Source organism: Silene latifolia, chromosome 11, assembly GCF_048544455.1.
Source record: "Silene latifolia isolate original U9 population chromosome 11, ASM4854445v1, whole genome shotgun sequence".
NCBI classification, from domain to species: Eukaryota; Viridiplantae; Streptophyta; class Magnoliopsida; order Caryophyllales; family Caryophyllaceae; genus Silene; species Silene latifolia.
This window is the reverse complement of record NC_133536.1, coordinates 123,690,828-123,703,256: the sequence shown is the minus strand read 5'-3', so window position 1 is coordinate 123,703,256 and position 12,429 is coordinate 123,690,828. Positions and strand designations below refer to the sequence as shown.

The following is a 12,429-nucleotide window of genomic DNA, read 5'->3' as shown; positions in this document are numbered from 1 at the left end:
CCCCGGTATAATATTTCAATACCGTATTGTACCCCTAATATATTGGGATTCATGGGTTCCTACTATTTGGTAAGGCTAAGTCTCAATTTTTAATAACGTGAGAGGTCGAGTCAATTTGTTATCTATCAAATTTAAGTGAACTTAATTTTTGAACTAACGATAATTATAATTGACACGATCGAATACTCGATATAATATGCATGTTTAGTTTATGGCCATTTGGCAATGCATGCAAACATATCAAGGAAAAATACAAAGCAATAAATAAATTTCCTAGTATGGCCTTCTTAAAATAGAAAATCTAATATTCTATTTATAAATTCGGAAACCAACTCCATTGGTCCCTTGAACTTCAAGTGGCACGCTTCCCAAGGACTCCGTCTTGATCGGAACGCCTTTTTGATTGGCACCGTTTTGAAGGAACTCCGGAATTACAAATAATAATAAAATTACATAGCATTTCTATTATACACTTGTAAAAATGAATCTAGTAAAAATAAAAGTGTTACGAGATCACATTAAAATTACAATCGAATCGGTATTCCCTTACATTACGGGTAATACCGATTAAACTAAAGCCATACTAAGATAAAATTACATAATTCAAAATTACATAAATAAAATATGACATTCATAAATAAAATATGCAGTATAAATATATGTGTCTAACATGCCAAATTAATGTGCCAAATTGCCCTACTTAAACCTTATATCTTATATAATCCGGTTTTATGGAAATGCGTGATAATAACTTATTAAAATCACAAATCAGTCCTTAAATCAAATTATCCTAACCTTCTTAGGACTCAAAATTAGTCTTCACTAAATAATTGACAATAATTCAATTAGGTTTTGTATTATTTCTCATTTAAACTTCTTTTAATCATAATAATTATAAAATAATTCCCAATAAATCATAAAAATTTGAACAAATTCAAAATCACATTTTTGTAAATACTGGAATATTACCAAGATTCCAAAAACTCAATAAAATTTGCCCAAAAAATATTTATAATTTACATCATTAATAAATCGTATAAATCATAACTCTTACCATTTAATCCAAATTAAACATAAAAAACATGAAAAAAAATAAAATCAAAAATTTGAACACTCTTAAATAATTTCCAGAATCTGTAAATGGCAAAATTTCAAATTACTTTTTATGACTAATAAAGTTGTCCTTTTATCGATTTTATTACATAAAAATCAATAAACATACCAAATTTATCGAAATTAATCATGTAACTTTAGATCTGATGTCCATATCATATATAAAACATTTGGGAAAAATTTCATGCCATAAAATTCATTTTAGCTATTTTTGCTAAAAATAGTCGCTATTTATATCATTTTAACCATTAAAATTATAAATCATGCATAATAAATCACATTTATCTCAAATTTTACATACAAGCTTTAAAATACGCATGTGACATCATACTAAAATTTTATGGCCTTTTTCGAAGTTTAACTATTTTTAGTCATTTAACCTCCATTTATACTATTTTTATCACATAAAAATCATAAATCATGCAATATTAATCACATTAATACTAAATTTTACATACAATAAGTAAAATATGCATATGAGGTCATACTAAAATTTCATGGTCATTTTCAAACTTTAACTATTTTTAGTAAATAAAAGTTCATTTTACTCATTAAAATGTGATTATTTCACTAAAAATCATTAAAATAAGCAATAATCATCCATAAATCATCAATATAACCTAAAAATATTTAAGAACCAGAATATATTACATGCAAAAAATTTCGTGGCTTTATCCTTATAAATCACAAATTTTAGTTTTTATTTTGTTATCAAATAACTCGTAAAAAACCATAAAATGATATGCATGCAACACCAAAGCTTTTGATGCCAACTGTTGGGTTCATATACCCCTATTAGACTCATCTAATCATTTTATAAATTACCCATAATTTATATACTAGTGGATCTAGTTGCATGCAAGATGTTATAAATCAAAATAAGGAGAAAAAAAGATTTTCTTACATTTCATATGGACCGAAATTGAGGGCACTAGACTTGGACTCCTTCCAAATCTAGATCTTGAGCTTACTACATGGGATGATCCTCTATGAACTCAAACTTTCAAATTAGAAAGTCTCCTCTTGATTGCACCCAAAACAATCCCTTAATTCTAATATTATTACTAACTAGATAACAATATTAGTTACCTTAAAATAAATCAAATAGTGATACTATTACTACCTTGGTAATTATATATATATATATATATATATATATATATATATATATATATATATATATATATATATTGGGAAAAATAAGAACAACTTCTTATGTTCAAAGAGGGGGGGGTTAGGTTGGGTCTACTCATGGGGAAGAGGAATTTTTCTTCTCAAGACTCCTTTTGTTCTTACCCATAAGTTAGAGTAGGTCCTAGGGCTTTATGACATGCTTATGGTGTAATGATGATGTCATAAGCATGCAATAAACTAATGACAAAATCATCACCCACTAACCTCTTATTCCAACCGGTTTTCATACATAAAATGCACCTCGATTATATCTTTGTAATTTGTCATTTATAATTTGGTAGGTCATGTTACATATAACATGTTATTTGATATTATAATGCATATTTAACAAATTAAATATCATTTTATATCAAATAAATTACATTTATCTGTGGACAAGGGAATTTACATCCACTTTAATGTTTATTATTTCATATTAAACACTTTTGATTTTGAAAGAGTCACCACTAAATTTTTAAATGGAATTTAGAAACCAAATTGTAGAGATTTTAAGTTCTTGTGAGATTACGTGTTGGGAAGTTTATTTTAATTTCATTAATTAACATCCAACCCCGCCCGTAACTATAACGGTCTCTACTAAATTAAACGATGGCTATTTTGGACATGTATCTCATGCAAGTATGCAATCATTGTTTTAAATCCTAACATGTGAATTTCATTCTATGCCGATTTAATGCAATTAAATCGTCAAGTAAATTTAGCATGTGAGTTCATTAGCTATTCTAGCAAAGCAAACAAAGAGAGGGAAAAGAGATATTCTTACTCTTAGCATAAGATAGATTAGCAAACGTTAGTGGTCAGGATATAAATATACAACATAAATTATAAATAATATAAATTAAAATATAAAATTAATTAAACGAATAAAACTAAAATTAAACAAATATTATCAAATAAGAAAAGAACACAAAAACATATTCTGGACAGTGCACTGCACGGGTCTGGAATTTCGAAATTGCTCAGATCTGACCCGTGCACTGCGCGGGTTTTGCATAAAAACAATGTTAATTGCAAAATAAATACTAAATCAATGAAATAAATCCCGAAAATTAACCTAAATTAAAATTATAAATTATAAATCTGGAAAATCATCAAAAATCAATTTTTACAAAGTTAAAAATAAATGAACATAATTTAGATCTAATAACATGCTAATGCGAATTAAAATCTAACAAACTAAATTAAATAATCATATTCACATAAAAACAATGTTAGTAAACATGAACAAAGGAAAAAATTAATTGAACAAACATGTTACGAAAAATAACTACAAACAAGATTAAACAAAGTTAGTAATAACGAATAAAAAGCGAAATAAAACGATAAATAAATGAAATATATAAAAAAGAATATAGAACAAGAGAAAGGAGGGATTTTTAATGCACCCTCAATCTACATATATCATTGACACCATCTAGGGTCGTAATCGATCGTAAATTTTGTCTCGAGGGGCCGTCGTCGACGAAATTTGGATGCTTGAATACGATTTTGCAAAATTGAAATGCGATTCTCGCGATTTTGTGCTTCGCCCGCAGCAGTTTTGAAAACGTGATTGTGAAGTCGTTTCTTGACCGTTTTTAATTCCGAAAGATGTTCCAGAATCGTGGAAGAGTTAAATTTTGATTTGTATAAACAAACAGAAGAAATTTTGGTTAGTTATAGATAAAAAATGAACGTGAAAGACGGATGTCCAGAACAAGAGCAAACACGAAAAGGGAGCAACTTTAATGCTCGAATTTCGTCTAAGCTCGTGTGTGGATCTAGTGTTTCCTTGATGGATGTATTTGAGATGTTTTTCGTGCTAATTCGAGTCGAGTTTTAGGGTTTGTTCTGGGTTGTTATGGATGGTGGGTGATGAGGGAATGTCAGGTTGTTTACGTGTGGTGATGGGGGAGTATATATAGGGAAGATTGAAGGTTGTTTTGTAGGGTTTAGAAGGGAAGGGAGAAGCTCGGGCCTGTTTCACATAGCTGCTGTCCAGCAGCTATTTCGAGTGTTTATGGTGTGTTTTCTTGGTGGGCAAGTCATGTTAATATGGTTAGGATAGTCAGGTGTGGATGGGTGGTCATGGGCACGGGTTTGGTAGCCGTTTGGAGCGGGTTTGGAAGTGTTTGATTGAGCTCGGATTTGGAGAACGAAAACAGGGGGCTGCTTGTTGCGTGAGGTTTGTGAAGGATTTTGGACATGGGTTGCATGGTAAAGGGCTTGGAATTATAGCTTGATATGTGGGCTAGGTGTGAGGTGAGATATGGGTCGCATTGGAGTCGAATACGGGGCTGTTTCGGTGTCGTGTTTGGGGCTGCAAAACAGAGCAGCGAAGGTGGTGTTGGGCTGTTTGGGACGTGATTTGAGATGGCTAAGCCGGGGTTTTGTGGTGGGATTTGGCTAAGAATCGAACACGGGTTATGGGAGAGGAAGTTGGGTCGAAAGTGCGTCGAAAATCGAGCCCAAATCAAGCATAAAACCAGCTCACAAATCGTGTGATTAAAACGAGTTTTCAACTTTCAAAATCGATTTTTTCAAATCAAATAACACATTAAAATAAATGATTTTTCAAATCAAATACGCTCATAAAATGATTTTTCAAACCAAATATTTATTTTAGGGTTAATTGATAGACAATACCAATATAAGGACCCTTTTTCATAATCAGTACCAACATAATCAATAATTAGTAATCAGTACCAAAATATTAACTTTTTTCTATGATAGGTACCAAGTCGCCTAAAAATCCAATCTTAACCTACTCAAAAAAGTCCTAAAAGCCATCATTCAACTACAAATCTCCACTCACCCACGTTCAAAATCCCTATCTTAAATGAAAGCACCTTTAAAGTAGGAAAAAAACTAGAGTAAGAAGGCGACTTGGTACCTATTGTAGAAAAAAATTAATATTTTGGTACTGATTATTAATTATTGATTATGTTGGTATTTATTATGAAAAAGAGGACTAAAGTTGGTAGTGGTTATCAATTTACCCTTTATTTTATTTTCAATAAAAAAAACTTGAGAAAATAAATTCAAATTAAATAATTAAAATGAATTAAAACTCTTAATTTAAACATCGTTTAAATTTAATACGAATTAAAACGTTTAAATTAAATATCATTAATAAAACGCTTCATCGACGACGCCCATTCTACATCGTAAAACGAACTCCAAATATTGACAATGCCAACTAGTGAATACATGTCGTCCTATCATCATCGGGTGTTTGTCGGGTTTTCTGTAAATTCCAATATCGATGGATACGGGTATCTACAGAGCCCGCACTTTGACTGAGGCTTGCACAGGTCAAAAGTCAAACTATACCCCAGGTCCCTCTCGACCTGAGGATTCCGCGGGTCATTTATAGTCCATTAGACTTGCATATATAAGCGCGCCAGCCATAAGAAGAGATCATACCTGAAGCTTCGCTGGAGATTAATCATCGATGGTCATCGACCCATTGAAAAGCTGGTGAGTTGAGCCTTATCCTTAGGCGCCTACGTATCCGTTGTGACGGAATCAAACCCTTATCGTAGTTCGAGACTCCTGGCATGCATTCTGCTAATCTATGCGCAGAATGGAATGGGGTTTTCCAAATGAGGTTACCATTCCTTCAAAACTTTGCTTTCAGTTGTGGAGTTCCTCTACTTTGTATTGAATTGGATCGATTTGAATTTGATTTGATTTGGATTGTGGATGTCATCCGTTTATTTCGATAATGGTCTCTGAAGCCAACGGCTTCAGAGCCCCCAGTTGCAATGGGTCTAAAGGCGAAGTCTTTCGAGCCCCCAGTTGAAGCATTTCCTGTTACGTTCGAAACATGGAAAACAAATACAACAATAATCATATTATCGTATAAGCACACATTTAGATCATCGATCTTTGAAAGTTGAAATATTTTGATAAACTGAGTCATCGACCCGAAGCTTGGATTTGAAACAACCATTGTTGAAATGGGCCTTAGGCCTCGATTTTGAAAAATATTTTCATGTTCGGGATGTATTGCTATTTGGATCATCGACCCTTGAAAAAGGATTTAAAAATGGGCTATCGTCCCGGATAAGCATTTTGAAATTGGATTTGAAAATGGGTCATCGACCCGGATAAATATTTTGAAAACGGACTTGAAAAACGGGCCATCGACCCGGATAAGCATTTTGGAAATGGAAATGATCATCGATCTTTGAAAAAAGTTTTTGAAATCCCGATTTTCAAAGGATCCCGATTTTTAAAGGGGAAAGGATAGGGTAGACTCGATTTGCATTTTGAAATGCGACAAAAGGGTGAGACTCGTGACTGACGTAGGCGTAGCCCGCTACCTTCGAACAAAAATAAAAATAAAAAGCCGTACGTGTGTACGGGTTTTAACTCAAACATTTTGACTTGATAAGGGTAGAAATGTAAATTAGCCGTTCCGACTTTTGAAATGTGACAACAAAAATCCGCGCAAGGGATGCAGAAGGACACAAATCCGGTTGAAGGGTGTCGCGGCCTCCCCCTTGACCGAAAGCATGGTGGTCAATCCTTGTTTAGGCAGGTTATCCTATTTCCCTTAGGTTTCCTGAATTGTTTCAGGTTTCCTTATTTCCAGGTAATTCCCTCGACATGGGTGTATCCTTCATACTTAAGATGGGTCAAAGAAACTTCTCCCGAAATCAGAAGGAAACTTTAGAAGGATGATGTTGTAGACTGGAAGTACTATGAGGAGAGCCTCGAAAATCGAGCATTCTTTGAAATGAATTTAACTGCGACCAAGTCTGAACCTAAGACTGACAAAAACCCTAAAGATGATCCTAAGGTCTCAAGTGTTTGGAAAAGATTGGAGATAAATGCCGATGATGGGCCAACATTGGCTGAGAGGTTGGGTCCCCGACCAAGTGCAAAAGACAGACCGAGTCCGCTTGAAGAAAGTGCAGTTCCTCCGAAGAAACGGGCTAGAGTGAAGATGGGTGAGACTTAGTCTCGTGATGGTTTACATGACTCGGCTATACGAAGGATAGGTAGCTATTATATTATGTTGTATTATTATTAGATGGTTTAGACACTATGGGCTTCGCCCGGAATTATTGAAATAAATAAAAGAAATATTATTTATTAGAAATTCCCAGGTTTGCATTAAGAATTACATTGTTTCGGTTGTACTCTTTTAAAGAGTTGCCTATGTATCTGTTTTTCAACAGAATCAAACCGGGTTCGTAGTTCATAATTCATAATACAGAGACAACGAATGTCAGACTTTGAAACTAGACTCAAATACAAATGCAATCCGAATTTTATTTCATAACATTTGAGAATGAAGTCTTTAGGGATAGTATTTTTTCAACTGGTCCAGATTTATAGGATTCGAAAAGTCGTTTCCATCTAGATCAGTCAGCCGAACAGCTCCTCCTGTCTGAATTCTTTTCACCAAATACGGGCCTGCCTAATTTAGTGTAAATTTACCCCTCGGGTCTACTGGCAGTAGCGCATGAACCGATTTCAACACCAAATCTCCTTCTTTGATTTTTCTTGGTTTCACCTTCTTATTAAAAGCCCTTTCTATCCTTTTTTGATAGAATTGAACCTGATACAACGCGTTCAAGCGTCAACATGTGAGCATTCATGTGGGGTCCACATTCCCTGTCATGAACCTCCTCTATGAGTTTGTCGACTCTCTTTTTATCAATACATCGCAATAAGACACCTTGTACGGTCTTTTTGTATAGTTGCCCACCATTAGCCTCGACGAACTGGGTTGAGAGCATCCGTAATGCTAGCTTTCCCCGAGCATCGAGGTTGTCAGGGTATTCTCCCGTGTCTTCGAATTTCAAAGTTGATGTGTACCAAGGTTCGATCTCATCTTCCTCAGTGCCATTAATCTCATTTATATATCATGGTGCCGATCTTCATTCGACACATAGTGGCATGCTGTCTAGAAAAATCTGGGATGTTAACCAAGGCTGCCAACTTAGACAGAGCGTCGGAGAATTGATTTTCTTCTCTGGGTAAATGGACATAGTGTATTTCCTCGAAATACTTTTCCAATTCCTCTATCTTAGCCTGGTAAGGTGCCAGAATATTATTTTTTATTTTCCACGACCCTTTTACTTGGTTAATGACCAAAGATGAGTCACCATGTACCACTAACTTCTTTATATTTAGACTGATAGCACCGCGCAAACCCAGTAGGCATGCTTCGTACTCAGCAGCATTGTTGGTGGCGAGGAAATCTAACTTGATGGATACAGGTACATGTTCTCCCTTTGGTGAAATGAGGAGGATTCCGAACCCATATTCCATGCTACTCGAAATAAATATCCCATACTTCATCTTCTACATGAACCACGTTTTTATTTGGGAAAGACCACATGTCCGTAACACTGTCTTCCTCTATTGGATTATCAGCGAGGAAGTCGGCGACAGCCCTTCCTTTCATTGCTTTTAAGGGTACGTACTTAAGACCGAATTCAGCGAACATGAGAGTGCATCTCGACATTCTGCCATTTAATACTGTTTTTTCAAACAGGTATTTGATTGGATCCATTCTGGAGTATATACTGACACTATAACACATCATATAGTGTCTCGGCTTCTTTGTTGCCCAGACTAGGGCTAGGCATGTTTTTTCTAACGTGGTGTACTTAGCTTCATATTCTAAGAACTTTTTACTGATGTAGTAAATTGCCCTTTCTTCTTTTTCCACTGTTTAGGCCAACATTGCTCCCATCGCGGTATCTGTTACTGTTAGATACAAGGATAATGGCAATCCGGCTATGGGTGGACTAAGCACAGGTGGTGCAGACAGAACTTCTTTTATCATGTCAAATGCGACTTGACATTCGTCATGCCACATCTCGTGTTCTCCGACTTTTTGTTTCTTAAAGATCGGTTCACAAATCATTGTCAACATCGAGACAAAGTGGCTTATATATTGGATTCGACCCAGGAAACTTCGAATTTCTTTCTCAGTTTTGGGATGACGCATTTCCATAATGGCCTTTATTTTTAAAGGATCAATCTCAATACCATGGTAGCTGACGATGTGACCCAGGAGCTTCCCGGAAGTAACCCCGAAATCGCATTTTTGTGGGTTCAACTTCATGTTATATTTCCTTAATCTTTCAAGGAATTTTCGTAAGGCCTTTGGATGACCGTCACGTTCCTTTGATTTCACAATCATGTAATCGACATACACCACGACTTCCTTATGCATCATATCGTGCAATAACATTATCGCGGTTCTTTGGTACGTTGCCCCAGCATTTATCAACCCAAACGGCATTACCGTGTAACAATAGGTTACCCATTGCGTGATAAACGCGGTTTTTTGCATATCTTCCTCGGCCATCTTCATCTGATTGTATCCGGCATACCCATCCATGAAAGATAGGTACTGGTACTACATTGGCTACCCAATCTGAATACTCGGATACTTTAATAAACCCGGCCTTGAGTTGTTTATCGATTTCTTCTTTGACTTTCAAAGACCACTCAGTACGCATTCTACGTAATTTTTGTTTGATTGGTTTGAACCCTGGCTTGATTGGGATTTTGTGTTCTGCAATTTCCCTATCAATTCCTGGCATGTCTCTGTAAGACCATGCAAAGACATCTTTGAACTCATTCAGCAAATCTATGAACCCTTGTTTTTCTGTAGGATCTAGAGTGGTACCTATTTTGAGTTCTCTGGGTTCTAAGGTGGTTCCTACATTGATGGTTTATGTATCTTCGATAATAGAGTCGCTTTGGTCGTATTCCTCCAACCCCTAAACCAATTGCGGAGGCGTTACTATCTCCTCCTCCTCTTCTTCAGCCTGTGCCTTCCCGACCTCATTCTCAAAGTCATTATTAAAACAAATATTTTCAGAAATGGCATTGCGATGTAAAGGAGATTAGTCGTAAGCAAACTAGTTCATCTTATTCATAATTTGAAACTGCGCGAAATGCGCTAACATTTGGGGCAACTGATCAGAGGTTAGTGGCGGAATGAGGGTGGTATTCGGGATAGGCCCCGAAATACCAGAGCTAGGGGAGGTATATCAAAAGGAAAGACTGGGGAAGGGGTATTTTCAACACTCGATTCTTTAGACTCAACCCTAAGACTCTTATCAGACTCTTATCAGAATCAAACTCAGAATCATCATCTGCCACTTGAAATGGGCGGCCAGCTCGTGTTAAGTGATTGGACTCGAGAGCCTCTTTCCTTAGCTTTTGGGGATTGCCACGCCCTTCTCAAGGTACAAATCATCCTCATCATCATCCCAGATGCTATTGATTTCGTTGGCACTTCTGAGAATGTAACGGGTGCAGTCGATGGCAAAATCCCCAAATCGAACTTCGTTCCCTATGCTTGGGAAATATTTAGAGCAATCAATGAAGTGTTTCCCCACAAGGAAACTATTTAGGCGACATATAGGACGGGTTAGGTGGGACACATCAATGCTGTCTTCGACGAACACCGCATTTGAATGATCCCCAAATGGATTGGTGACATTATTGGGCTTCACAGTGGGTATTGGGATTGTTCCATTTCCAATCATATCTTGGATTTCATACTTGAGGCGGAAACATTTTTCTGTATCGTGCCCTTCCCTTGGTGGTAGGCACAGTATGCCTTCGTCCTTTACCACTTGGGTCGTTGTTCCAAGGGTGGTTCAAGAGTTGGGCCGATTGGGTTTAGCTTCCCTTGGGCCTTGAGTCTTTCAAGGGCATGCGTATAAGTACACCCAATGTCAGTGAACACTCTTGGAGTAGAGCGTTGCGGTTTCTTGGAAGTTCCTCCCAGGAAATTAATAGCTTGAACATGATGAGCACTAGTAGTTGCTTTCGATTTAGAGGAGGAAGCCCCAGGATATCCCTTGGGTTTAGAAAACTCCGCCGTACGGAGGTCAACTTCGATTTTCCTCCCAATTCGAGTCAAGTCTTTGAATGTGCAAAAGTTTTGATATTTTAGCTCATTACGGTAAGCTGGTTGCATATTTTTTACAAACTTATCAACCATATCGATCTCTTCGGGTTTCTTGGTCAATTTCACGCTTTTAGCACGCCAACGAGCCAAAAAATCAGTAAAGCATCCCTTTTCTCTCTGGTTCATAACCTCGAGAGTCCTCATTGTTGTCTGGATTTTGGCATCGTCAGCATAATGCCTATATAACTCAGTAGTTAAATCTTCGAATTTGGGGTAATTCTTTAGATCTAGGTTGTAAAACCATGCCCTTGGATGTTCCTCCAAGGATTGGGCAAAGATAGCAGTTAGCATGCTCGCAGGCACACTCTTCAGAGCAAGGTGCTCCTTATAGGACCTAATGTGCTGTAGAGGATTTTCAGTTCCCTTGAATTTAGGGATATCTGTGAGCACAAAGTTCTTAGGGAGCTCCTCCTGGATTGGGGCATAAGCCCTAGCATTCTCGTAGTGGATGCTCTCCCCTTGAGAGAGCTTCAGTTGGTCCTCCACAAGCTTGAATCGCCTTTCAAGCTCAGACATTTCCGGGGTGGTGGTTACAGGGGTCTCCCCACCTACCTTAGTCTCAACTGCAGCCAAGCGAGCTGTAAGTAGCTCCAAAGTGTCGTTCATCTTAGCCAATAGTGCTTCCATTGACATTTTTTTTGGTCTGGGGCGGCCTTTCTACAAAGAAACCCCGAACTAATCAAAAATTTGAGTTAAAACTCTACACAAAAAGGACTCGACTCACATACTTGACTTTTGACTCAGACCTAACTCAAAGACAGACTTGGACCTGGGAAATAAGCTGAGTGTCTCCCTTGTGCAAGGTCAAGGTGTAGGAGAGGGGTTCTAGACCTAACTAGGACTAAAACCAGACTCAACTAACTTAGACTTGGACTTAGACTGGACTAGACATAGACTTGATGCAGACTTAGCATAGACTTGACATAGACTTGGTGTGACTAAACCGTGATCGAAACCAGACATGGCTCATTGGTTTGGAAAGGGTGACGCCCCATAGTGTCTTAGATTGGGTGTTTTTGTGGCTTAGACTTTGACCAAGTGGTCGGCCTACTTGACTTGGACCTAAGAGGTGACTTGGGTAACCCACTAGGGTTGTCTTCTAGCCTAGACAAGCTTGGTTCCATTGAACCCTAGAGAAAACCTAACATGGCTTAAACTAGAGCAACTAGACTGGACTTGACCAAACT

General features: G+C 36.9%; 1 protein-coding gene across 1 annotated transcript; it reads right to left on the bottom strand.

Annotated features, from left to right (window-relative positions):
* Positions 1–10,897: 10,897 nt before the first annotated feature.
* Positions 10,898–11,875, bottom strand: LOC141613934 (uncharacterized). The gene has a single exon (XM_074432675.1). It carries the CDS (start codon positions 11,873–11,875, stop codon positions 10,898–10,900), a length of 978 nt encoding a protein of 325 aa, XP_074288776.1.
* Positions 11,876–12,429: the final 554 nt, after the last annotated feature.